The sequence below is a fragment of the Ursus americanus genome, chromosome 12, assembly GCF_024610735.1.
Source record: "Ursus americanus isolate L20-20 chromosome 12, mUrsAme1.1.p, whole genome shotgun sequence".
Lineage (NCBI taxonomy): Eukaryota > Metazoa > Chordata > Mammalia > Carnivora > Ursidae > Ursus > Ursus americanus.
Window position 1 is genome coordinate 28,730,760 of NC_142138.1, and position 13,381 is coordinate 28,744,140.

Here is a 13,381-nt window from a genome sequence, read left to right on the forward strand (position 1 = left end):
AGAGGACAGATGCCCACTATGGAGGGAACAACTGGATGTTAAATAACTGTCTAAGGAAATGTAATTAATGAGGTCTGCCTCAGTCTAAAGCTTGTCTTTTCATTACGCCATGCTGTGTATACTCTAGTATGATAATTCTCAGTTAAGCGTCCATCAGAACCTCCTAAATAGTGTTGTAAACATATACAGTGCTAGAGCCCACCCTAACCTATTGAACCAAAATCTCTGGGACTGGTGCTTTAGCCAGGATCTGTAATTTTTAACATCTCACAGAGGAAAAAAATCCATTTAGAAGGAGATACTTGTGGAAATAAGGCCATGAGGATCTTTCGGATGCTTATTAGTTTCCTGAACTATTCCATTGTGCAAGGTAGATTTGATTAGATGCATTCCATAGAATTTATGGAAGCTAGAAGAAAGCCTGTTTAATGTGGTAATGGACAATAGAACAGAATTATAACTTTTTAAATTGGTTGCACTTAATTTCCTTTATTATTATCATTAACTGGCAATTTCCAGGAGTCTCTCAGGCAATTAGAAAAGTTCCTTACACTACACATGAGAAGGCTGAGACACAGAGGATTCCAGATAACATACTTTTCCTTTCTTATTGATGACAGTGAATGCTCAAGACAATGAAGACCATGTCCCACTCCATTTCTGTTCTCGCTTTGGACACCATGATATAGTGAAGTACCTGCTCCAGAGTGACAGTGAAGTTCAGCCGCATGTGGTTAATATCTATGGAGATACCCCTTTGCACCTGTGAGTAATATATGTAGCCCCATGTGTCCTCCAGCTATACCACATGTACCTTCTTACTATTATCAAAATATTTTCTTGAACTCTAGGGCGTGCTACAATGGCAAATTTGACGTTGCCAAGGAAATCATTCAAATAGCAGGAATTGAAAGCCTGACTAAAGAAAACATCTTCAGTGAAACAGCTTTTCACAGGTAAAAGAATGTTGAAGTTCAATAGCCACTAAAGGTAGCTGATACCCTTCGGCACCTGAAGTTGTGTACATAAAGCAAGAGCAGATAGTGGCAGATGTTGCAATCAGAGGGCAAGAGCAGAGGGTGGGCAGAGGACAAGGAGCCCAAACTAGATGCACAAAAGAAAAGGTAGAGGCAGATGCTGCAGTCACTACAACAGATGGGGCCAGAGCCAGATGCTGCATTACTGGCAGCAGCCACAAAGACAGGGACTGATGTTGCCAAGGCAACAGGCATATCAACATCTGTAAGCATATTGCTTCTATTCCACTTCACTCTGCAGAAAGCTGCCAAAAGGGGCAGTGCCCATAATCCTCCTCCGACAAGAATCTCATTACCAGAATTCATCAGCATCAAATGTGACACTTTTTTCGTTACCACTTAAACCTTATGTGCAAATGTATCTACCTATCTAAGGCATCCATCTGTCAGCCTGTAAAAGCCTTGTCAGGGTAGCCACTGAGATACCTAAGAAGACATTAACTCCTTTCTAGGAATGCATGAGAGTCCTTTACAGTGTGCTCTAGAAAAAGAGGGAAAAGGTTGCTAAAAATTCAGAGCCATAGCTCCCCACAATATCCAAAAGAAAGGCCGTTGTCTTATTTGAAACCCTCATTTTTAACAATGAGTTACTATTTTTTCTATAAAAATAAAAACATAGTAGTTTGAATTTAGTAAACCTTGAATATAAGATCATTTACCTACACATTACAGATTTCTTGGCTAGTTTGCAACCTCTAAAAAAATGTATTTGAGACTAATACGTTATTTACATACTGTTTGTGTTGCACTGGTGACTAATAGAAATGAGGAGACTTTTTTTTTCTTACTGAATTAATGTTAAACTTGTGCTTCCTCATAAGGCATTGATCTGTCCAATATTGCTTGGATGCTCAGATTTTTCTTATCAGAAAAAAGATCAGCCAAAGGGAGTTGAAGAAAGCCATCATTTATGGAGTAGTGAATATATGCCAGATGATTTGCATCCATTATCTCATTTAATCCTTATAACCATATTATGAAGTAGGATTTATTATTCCTCTTTTACAAATGAGAAGATTGAGGCTCAGAGAAGCTAGATAACTTGCCAAGGAGTCTTCTGACTAGGAAATCATGTATTAGATACCTGCCTGATTCCAAATTTTGTGCTTTTTATATATCTTCAGGTTCTAGTACCAGAATATTTTGCCTGTGTTCTACATGCTCTGTAGCAGAACAGATGCAAGAACTCTTTAGGTCATGCTTTCAGTCAAAATGGGTCAGTGGAATCTTTCCCCAGAAGGATAATTGGCAGAACAGATGCATATGTTTACTGGTGTCCTCTTTCCCCATTAGGCCATGCTTGTTAAGGCTGACACCTCAGGCTAGTTTTCAAATCATTTTGCTACTCTGTGCACATAAATTGAAACCAACTATAATCAAAGGATGATTGTCACCTCCAAGAGCCTATGTGACAAGTTTAGTGAAGTGAGTTAAAAGTATATATCCAATCGTTTTATTTTGTATAAGCCTGTGTCTACTAGGAATAACATATTTATATTTTTATTCTATTTGTTTTAAGTACATATTTATAAAAGAAACTCTCCTTTTACATGAGGAATTCACTCTGGTTCTGAAATTTTTCTATGTAAAAGTCACAGTGCCTTGCACTCCACAGAAAGCACTCACTATGTTTCTGTTATTGTTTTCATATGTATATACACATGTGCACATATATACATGCATATGTACACACATGCATATGTATATTCAGAATTCATCAATTCCTGTAAATGGTTGCTTTGAAAAGAATCAGTGAGGCAGTTCAGACAATGGAACATTCAGAGTGTAGTGTTATGGACCCTACTTACAATGCAAATAATTAATGGTGATATGATCTATTACACTGAGTAGTGGCTTTCTATTCATTCAACTATTCAAGAACGACTTATTAAGGACTTGCCTTGTGTTGGTAGTGGTAGGAACATTAAGATGACACCATCCCTTCCCTCCTTAAAGGAACTCTGTTGTAAGATATCAAGGTAATCAGGTGTATCCGTTATCATAACACAATATGGTAAGTGCCATAAGACTGAAATGACAAAGAAAGAGTAGAGACAGCAGTGAACTCAGCCTTTGGTTCATAAGACTTCATAGATAGAAAAACAGTTCAGCTAGCTGAGTAATATATTTCTTTAAGGAAAATAAAAGCATTTCATTAAAGAAAAAGGATTGATTAAGGTCATCCCAGGAAGTGGAAATATTAAGACCCAGTGAACTACCTCTTCTAGAACCAAGTTTGGAAGGAAAAACACACTGTTTTTCTGTTGTTCTACAAAATTCCATATTTAACTTCTGAAATACGTGACACCAGTCATGCGTGAGTTTTTCCCACACCAAACAATTCTCCAGTTTTCTGCAGACACCAAGTATGTGTCCTACAATTCAATTCAATTCTGATACCATCTATCTGGGGTTAGTGTTAGATCCCACAGGCTAAGGGCTCAGTCCCACAAGACCGCCCCCTGCCACTTCAGATACCAATCACAAATCCAGGTTTGTCACCTAAGTCTCTCAGGACCCTTCTGGGTTCCCCCATTCAATAGTCCTGCAGAGTGCCTAGGTCTTGTAGCTAAAAATGCGTGAAAGTCTTACAATATTTTTCCTCCTTTTATGAAAAAAAAATATCATGGGAAATATTTAATAAGATACTAGAAATTTTATACAACTTGAAATCTTGAAAGCCCATATTTAGGAATCTCAGGAGTATATTGCTATATGTGCTTGTTTTTTTAAATCACTTCCTTTTCCTCTCTCATTTCCTCCTTCTCTCTTGTCTCTTTAGCACTCTTGTATACACACTAGCATCTGGAATAGCCTGGGTAAATCAGAGTTGTATTCATTGTTTAGGGTTGCCATAACAAAATACAACAGACTGGGTGGCTTGAACAACAGAAATTTATTTCCTCACAGTTCTGGAGACTGGAAGTCCAAAATCTTGTCAGCAGATTTGGTTTCTTCTGAGGCCTCTCTCCTGGGCTTGTAAATAGCCACATTTTCCTTCTGTCTTCACATGATAGTCCCTCTGTCTGTGTCCTCTGTGTACTAACCTTCCCTTCTTGTAAGGACAGCAGTCATGTTGGAATAGGGTCCACCCTAACAATTCAATTTTAACTTAAAAACCTCTTTAAATTGTACCCCTTTAAGTACAGTCACAATGTGAAGTTATAAGAGGGCTTCAACATATTAATTTGTGGGGCACACAATTCAACTCATAACAGAAGTCTTTTCCTTTTGTTGTATTTTTGCAGTGCTTGTACCTATGGTAAGAGCATTGACCTGGTTAAATTCCTTCTTGATCAAAATGTCATAAGCATTAACCACCAAGGAAGGGATGGGCACACAGGTAAGACTTTGGTGAAACATCACCAGTTTTTGATGCATATCAATGCTCAAGAACAGAGGTGCGCTCGGAGGGAAGTGGAAAGAGGGAGTAGTCTACCCTAATGAGAAGGGATGTTTTATCAGTGACATCATTTAGATTTGATGGTGCATGGTAACAATAAAAAGCAGATTGACTTTTGGTCACTTTCATTATTTTGGTAAATTATCTACAGCTGATGTATCTATTATGGCCTGTACCAGAAACAGTCTGACCACACTGCCTTGCCCTTGGTTTGCTGCTCAAGAAAAACACTTGTTGGGGGTCTTCGTTCCTGTACAAAGATGCCAGCGTTTGTTCTTGGTAATTTCAGTGCATGTAGGAATACTGAAAATTGAGCTAAACATAAGGCAATCTTTCTAGAAGATCAACTGGAATAGGATACTTGTATGTTGTGTATGTTCAATAACAGAATTAATTCTTTATCAAAGAAATCTATCTTTGCTTTGTATCTCTGGCAACAATGCCATGATATGATAATAACTGTCTTTTGAAAATTGGGGTTCAGTTTTCCTCTTTTCTCCTTTCATACTTTCATTCTATTATAGGATTGCACTCTGCTTGCTACCATGGTCACATTCGCCTGGTTCAGTTCTTACTGGATAATGGAGCTGATATGAATCTGGTAGCTTGTGATCCCAGCAGGTCTAGTGGTGAAAAAGATGAGCAGACATGTTTGATGTGGGCTTATGAAAAAGGTATATTTTTCATCATTGCCTCTCTATAGTGATACATTGAACTGTGTGCATAGATTATGTCAATGCATCAATAATTTTTTGACTTGTATGACTTGTACACTCCCATTTCCTCTGTAGATTATATTTGAGTCTTTGGGAACTTGATCAAAGAGTCCAATAGACCATCACTAGGGAAGGCAATTCCAGGGCTACAGATGAGCTGAAGGCATTCTTGGTATTGGCACTTTGAAAAGAGAATGAGCTTAAATAGTCCTAGGTATTAGAGAAACAAAATTGTGATAGGTAGTAATGGTTACTTTCTTAGAGTAAACATAGAGGTAGACTTTATCTCTTATATAGGGGAATTTTTACATGGATTCAAAGTATTTTAATGAAATAAATACAAAGGAAGGGGATATTTGTTACATCTAGCCTTGCTAACATGCCTGAACTAGAAAAAGTAAGGGAACCAATGATTAGTGCATATGTGTAAACTTACTTGAGCTCAAAGTGATGAAACTTTAGGCTTTGATATGAGAACACCTGCATTCATTTTATTTATTTTTTATACATAATAAATAGTTTTATTGTTTCTCAAAGTATATATTTTTTGAATAATTTTTTAGTACATTAATGTTAGTCACCATACAGTATATCCTTAGCTTTTGATGTAGTGTTCCATGATTCATTATTTGCGTGTAACACCCAGTGCACCATGCAATATGTGCCCTCCTTAATACCCATCACCAGCCTATCCCAATTCCCCACCCTCTCCCCCCTCTGAAGCCCTCAGTTTGTTTCCCAGAGTCCATAGTCTCTCAAGGTTCATTCTCCCTTCCATTTACCCCCCCTTCATTCTTCCCTTCCTTCTCCTACCAATCTTCTTGCTATTTCTTATGTTCCATAAATGAGTGAAACCATATGATAATTGTCTTTCTCTGCTTGACTTATTTCACTTAGCATAATCTCCTCCAGTCCCATCCATGTTGCTGCAAATGTTGGGTAATCGTTCTTTCTGATGGCTGAGTAATATTCCATTATATATATGGACCACATCTTCTTAATCCAGTCATCTGTTGAAGGGCATCTCGGCTCCTTCCAGAACACCTGCATTTAAATCAAGCTGTATTCTTTGATCTTGGGCAAGTCATCTATCCTTGCTGAATTTCAGTTTCTTCTGAAAAAATGAGAATAACAACTCCTACTTACAAGATTGTAAAGATTAAATGAGATAATATATGCACATTGATTACAATACTAGCTGGCACGTAGTAAGTACTAATAATCGGTATTTCAATACTGATAACAATGGTAATAGTAGTAGTTCAGAAATGGAGATGATCAATAATGAGTTCTACATTTTAAGGGAGGAAACTACAAATAATCAAAGGTGAAATCCCACCTTCATCATTGTTTTACGATATAGTGTACCTCATTAGCAAGTTCAACATATACACATAAGCTCCTATGGAGTTTAAATTTTCAGAAGAAATGGAATAGTATACATTGTCATTGAAATCAGAGGGTTACAAGTAAATGGTGTAAAGTATATAAAACTTTGCTGCCTGTCTTTTGCTGTCTTTTTTAGGATGTTTAAAGTACATAAAGAAGTGTTCTGTTTAAATGCTAGAATCTTAGATGTCCATACTAAGAAAGGGTGGAAGATTTCTTAGGCAATCAATTTGATCTAAAAGGTTTTCTGCCTGAAGTGGGACATGAAATTCTATCAATTAAAAGGGAGATGGAATTTGATAGCTAGAAATGGGGAGTTGTAAGCACATAGAAAGAAAAATATAGGGGCGCCTGGGTGGCACAGCGGTTAAGCATCTGCCTTCGGCTCAGGGCGTGATCCCAGCGCTATGGGATCGAGCCCCACATCAGGCTCCTCTGCTGGGAGCCTGCTTCTTCCTCTCCCACTTCCCCTACTTGTGTTCCCTCTCTCGCTGGCTGTCTCTATCTCTGTCGAATAAATAAATAAAATCTTAAAAAAAAAAAAAAAGAAAGAAAAATATAGATCTGAAGACTGCTTGTGAAAAAAATGATTATAGGACTTACTTTAATAGAGACACGTGAACAGACATGGTAAAGTAAGGAATAAGTTAGATGTAGCCCTGTTACGTTTGATGCTTTTTATTTGAGCATTGTGTAAATACACATGTATGTGCGCACACGTTTGCTCATTATAGCTCGATGAATTTTCACATACTGAACTCATATCCAACATCCAGCATCCAGATGAAGAAACTGAATATGGCCAGCACCCAAAAGTCCCACTTACATTCTCTTCCAGTCATTCTCCAGAGAGGGTACCACTGCCTTCTTGGAGTACAGATTAGCTTTGCCTCTCTCTGTACTTTATACAAGTGGAATGTTATGGTATACACATTTTTGAGTCTGGCTTCTTTTGACCAATAATTTGTGAGATTCACTCATATTATTTCAGGTAGTTGTATATTGTTCACTCTTGTTGTATAGTATAATGTTTTGTTATTATATCACTATTCATTCTACTCTTTAGGGGCATTTGAATAATTTTCTATTAGGGACTGTTAAGAATACTTTTGCTATTAACATTCACACACATGACTTTTGATGAATATCTGGATGCATGTCTGTTAGGTATAAGGACCTTCCAATTTGTATAAAATAAATTCCAGGTAGTTCTGTATTTGAGTATCAGTTAAAGAAGCTTACATAGCCTCAGGAGGGCTTACTAAGTTCTGCTTACTCATCACATTGCATTTATTCAAGTGATTCTCAGACAGTGTCTCTCAAGAACCTTGAGTTTCAGAGAAAGACTGTTTACAAAGCATTAGTCTTCCGGAAGGCAGCTCAGATAGAGCTGCTGTAGCTAGCTCTTCACAGGGGTTGGCTTTGTTTGTTTTTAGTTGACTGAGAGTGATAGTTGAAAACTGGCTTTAGTTTTATTTCTTGTGGAATTCCACACTTTAAGAAACAATGAATCACTGTGCAAGTTCCCAAGGTTTCCTACCAAATGACAACAACAAAAATCTTTTAGCTTAGAGGCTTTACCCACTGGTCTCTGCAACATCTGCCATACTTGTCACCCTTATTTGTTCAACTAATGTGCTAGGCATCCGTGTTGTATTTCCTTATTACTATGAATTTTAACAAATTGAATGTTAGTACTCAAGAGACAGATGGATGCTTTGCATATGTTCTAGAGCAGAATAAGTCAAAACCAACAAAATGAAATCGTTGCTATTTTCTCTTGCTAGAAAAATTTTGCATTGTTTTCATGTGTTCAGGGGAGATTGAAATGGCCTTGTTAAAAAATCGTCAACAGTGCACTATCCCTGTTTTCTTTGTATAAAGAAATGCTTTCTTTTCTCCCTCAGAGAGGGAGTCCCCAAATTAACCGATGTGGCATACTAAGGATTTTCCTGAGTCACTTGGAGAATGGAGTTGAGGAAACACTAAAACTTCATTTGAAGTTCCTTCTTTATAGGATGGAGATGTAGAAATGGTCCCATCATGGTTTACCCTGTACCTTGTTATCTCCCTGGAGAGATAAACCAAAAGGGGGCTTCATAGCCAGGGTCTGTCTGTTTGAAAAGGAGTACTTTTGGATGTGCCAAATTTAAATAGCTCATCCTAGTCTACCAGCTTGCATGCTTTTCTTTCTTTCTTTCTTTCTTTCTTTCTTTCTTTCTTTCTTTCTTTCTCTTTCTTTCTTTCTTCCTTTTTTTTGTCTACCCTCTTAATAGAAAACTGAGAGTTTTTCTCAATAGCACCCATCTCTGTTCTTCTAAGACAAATTTTTCATCTGACACAAAGTTTTTAGCTTACCCTCTGCTATTTTGATACAACACATTCAGTTCAAGGGTGCTTTAGAGTTTTGTAAGAGTTATCAACTTCCTTTTGGAAACTCAGGAAAGAGTTTACTCACCATGACTCCCTGCAGGATCAGATATGAAGAAGAGTTTCCATTTACATAGTCCTTTTAACCTAAAGATATCAAAATCAACCTTGGAAATAATTTTCCTGGTGACCTTGATTTTACACAGAAACCTACTGTTTAAGTTTCAATATTTCCCTGCTAGACTACTCAGAACTCTAATTTTACAATAGTTAGAGTGTTTTCCCTCCCCTAGTCGGCCACCCCCCATTCCGCCTTGTTTTCTACTATTCCGTCTGAGAGTAGCAATAGCTGTCTCACTCACTTGGATTTGTTCTGCCCTTTCCCTGGGGTACAAAGGACTTGTATGAATCAATTTAAATTGGCCAGAAGAAATAGCCAGCAGCCTGCTTATGTTCAAATCCTCTGCCCTAATCACCAGTATGGAAAACCCATTGAAAAGACCTACACATAATCTTATATCCATTGCATTAAAGATGAAACTGCCGAATTGAAAAGATCTCAGCCAATTAGAATTGAACACATAGCTCAATAGTGTGTCTGGCAGTTAGATTTGAAGTCTGCCTTTGACAAAGAAAAGCACTTCTTTATGTCAAGCTGTTTAGGGTCAGAAAATAACCCGAACCAGAAACAGAACTAAAAACTTCTTATTTGCTTCAGTACTGACACCAGTTAAAGTAATTTACAGAGGCTCCTATCCCAATATCTAATTACACAGAATACAATATTTGTATACCTCAAAACAACTGTAATTCACAGTGACAGGGAGCTGCAGTTGGAGAATTAGTGAGTAAGTGAGCAAAAACAATAAAAATCAAGGCTCCTGTACCATGATATATACTTTGTTCATTCCTTTTGACAAGTGTAGTATGGTGTGAATTATTTATAGTGAACGTACTATAGTGTATTCTCTAAAAGTAATAAAGCCTTACAGTTGTGAGTTTCTACAGTTTTCAACCAGTAAAAAATAACTAAAAGATAAGAGTGGGGGAGGAGTTGAAGGAAGAAGAGGTAGATTTGTTAAATTTTTTGATAAATCTTCATCAATGGATTATAAATTCCTAAACTACTTCTATATTGAATTCTTACCCATTGGGAGGTTAGTTACTTAGTTTAGTGACCCTTAGTTTAGTGTGCTAGAGTGAATTAGGACTGGAGTAGAAGGAATAAATGAAAGATTTAGATGGTATTTCAAAATCTATGTGCAATTTTGTGTGTACTGGTTACATTCTATTTTTTAGTTCCTCTTTCTTTTAAAAAGTAAACAAACAGAATAGTACCAACTCTCATTTGAATGGTCAGAACTTTCATTTTTGTTGGGGGGTAACATATTTACACACAGTAAAATATTTTTGAAACTTAATAACTATGTAAAAAGCCACACACACTAAATTCTACTCCTAAAACCAATATTGCACTGTATGTTAACTAACTAGAATTTAAATAAAAATTTGAAACTAAAAAAAAAAAAGCCACATAAATTAAAATGGATAGTAGAAGAGAACTTACATTCATTACATGCCTGTTACATATGCATATGTATGTGTATATAATTAAATTATCAGGATAACCCTTTAAATTGGTATTAACTTTCTATTACAGATTAAAAGTTTGAGACTTCAATCTGCCAAGTCACACTTGCTCAAACTGCACCGCTCTTAAGTGCAGAGCTGGTACCAAACAGAGTTCTGTCTTATTGCAGAGTCCAAGCTCTTACCACCTCACTTGAGAATCAGATCTCAGTCCAAATTCCATCCTTATTATATAATGGCTTTGGGCAAGTCATTCAACCTCTCTAAGCCTTAATCTTCAGATTTGAAGTGAGTAAATTAATAACCACTTTACAGAATTCTGCTAAAGGTTTAGGATAAGATCTAAATGTCTGTAACATAACAGATTCTCAGTAAAAATAATGTTATCCATTATAATTAACTGCATAGCAAAGGTTCAGTCAAGCTTCACATAAGTTCCAAATGTCAGTCTTTCCTAATTTACATGTTTTAGTGTAGAGTAAGAAATATGACATATTGACATATTAGAATGATGGGCATCCTCTTATAAACTCTCTAATAAAGAGTTTGTATCCCTGCCAAACACTACCAGACAAACCCGGAATATATAAAACCATGTGTTGTTATGGGGCGCCTGGATGGCTCAGTTGGTTAAGCTTCCGACTCTTGGTGTCGGCTCAGGTCCTGATTTCATGGGTCGTGAGATCGAGCCCTATGTTAGGCTTCACGCTCAGTGGGAACTACGTGAATATTCTCTCCCTTTGCCCCTTCCCTTACTCACTCTCTCTTTTTCTCTCTCAAATAAATCCTTAAAACAAAACAAACAAAAACGTTTTGTTGTATCTATATTTCTTATTTATGAATCAAGTAATACCATTTATTTTAAAACCTCAGGACTGAAGCAAGATTAAGGAGGTTTTTAAAATCACTGATCAAAATATTAAAAAAGTAATTTAAAACCATTATTCTAATTTGTATAGTTACATGCAAATATGTAAAACAATATTGTAAAACTTAGCACAAATTTGCAAGTCTCTTTACTGTAGCAGGGTTTTCTCCCTCAGTCATGGACAAGTGTTAGAATTTGTGGCCATGTTTTCAAACTACCACACCATCTGCCATGCTGGCTCTTTTTACTTGGATATCTGGGGAGTATGTCCCAGCAAGTCCAAAATTGAACTTAATATCTTTTTTGTCCTCATCGGTCAGTTTCTCCTACCATATCTCTTATTCATTCTGTCATTTAATGGTATTGTCATCCACTTAGTCGCTGAAGACAGAGATCTGGATTGATGCTTGGTGACTTTTTCTCCCACAATCTCTCTTTCCCCGTATCCATTCAATCAAAAGGTCTCATCATTTTACTTCACTGGTACATTTTAATCCATCCTTTCTTTTTTATTTTTACTGTCACTGTTCTTCACATATCTTTCTCCTGATCCATTTTAATAGTTTCAAAGCTACTCTTTCTTTCTTTCTTTTTTTGGTCTTCAGCTTCTTTGGTTCCATTTTCTACTTGTAGTTTTGAAGAAGTATTCAAGGTGTAAATAGGGCCATAGCACTCCCCAGCTTCAAATCTGTCACTGACACACTAGTATCTATTGAATGCCCTGTGCCCATGCCCTGTGCCCTTCCTACCTCTCAAACCTCATATCCAGTCACTCTGGTCATGTGCGTGACCCTAAATACTGCAATCATCATTACATCCTCTACATCACTAACATTCACTGGGGGTTCACTCTGTGCCAGACATATTCTAAATACTTTATATGTATTAACTTATCATATGTGCACAATTACCCTGTGAGACAGTATCTCGTCAGATGATAGTAATACAAAGATACTCATTCTTCCCCATGTATATCATGTTATTCCATGTTTCCAAGCCTTTTCTCATACAGTCCTGTCTGTCTCTACACTCCCGCATTCTCTCTAACCCACTCCACTCTCAATTTCTGATTTCTACGTAGCTTTCAAAACTCAGTGTACAGATCCTCTCTTCCTGAAAGTCTTCCCTGATGTTTCAGGCTAGCATACATGTCCTTCCTTTATGTTTTATTATACCAAATGTGCATCTCTATCCCTGTGTTTACTACTGCATATTGAAACACTCTGCCCTTTACAAGATTATAAACTTTTTGAGAGCAAACATTTGAGCTATTAATTTTTTGTCTTCCAAAAAGCGAATTCAATGACTAATTCCTAATAGGTGCTCAATACATGTTTGTTGAAGTGAATTAGAGAATGAGCAGATATCAGTCATAACATTCAATTCCATGTCTCACTAAATGGCATCTAGTTCATCATAATATCGTAGATCTTCTCCAGAATACCACTCACCACTGTTCTGTTGTCTCTGTAGATATTTCTATAAATATTGTGGGTTTCTTATTAACTGCACATTCTAATACTTAAATTTTAATAGGCAGATGATTTTAAAGTATGTTCTAAATAAAGCTCCTCTTTTTATGCATTGGAACTATGAAGTATTTCCCTCTGGCTCTAATGCTGCTTTTTTGCTTAATCAACTCGTATTCATCTTTCAAGTTCAGCTTAAAAGACAGTTCCCTTAAGGAGGGCACATATTGCATGGAGCACTGGGTGTTATATGCAAATAATGAATCATGGAACACTACATCAAAAACTAAGGATGTACTGTATGGTGACTAACATAACATAATAAAAAATTATTATTAAAAAAATAAAAATAAAAAAGACAGTTCCTTAAGGAACTATTTCCTGACCCCTCTAGCCTACTGTAAAATAGCACTGTTATGCACATTCACAGCATCCTCTACCTTTTCCTTCCTAGAACTTGGCTAAATAAAATTTGAGCGTTTGCATCATTATTTTTTTCTTTTATTCTAGAAAGCATTCATTACAAGATTAAGGGCATT

General features: G+C 36.7%; 1 protein-coding gene across 2 annotated transcripts in view; it reads left to right on the top strand.

The window, feature by feature from the left end:
- The window catches only part of TNNI3K (TNNI3 interacting kinase), a 300,692-nt gene that overhangs the window by 122,100 nt on the left and 165,211 nt on the right, over positions 1-13,381 (top strand). For both annotated transcript variants that reach the window (XM_087866002.1, XM_045802016.2), the window contains 4 exons: positions 621-765; positions 852-956; positions 4,286-4,380; positions 4,965-5,114. In XM_087866002.1, coding sequence (XP_087722128.1) covers positions 621-765; positions 852-956; positions 4,286-4,380; positions 4,965-5,114 — 495 coding nt within the window. The remainder of the gene's footprint in view (positions 1-620; positions 766-851; positions 957-4,285; positions 4,381-4,964; positions 5,115-13,381) is intronic.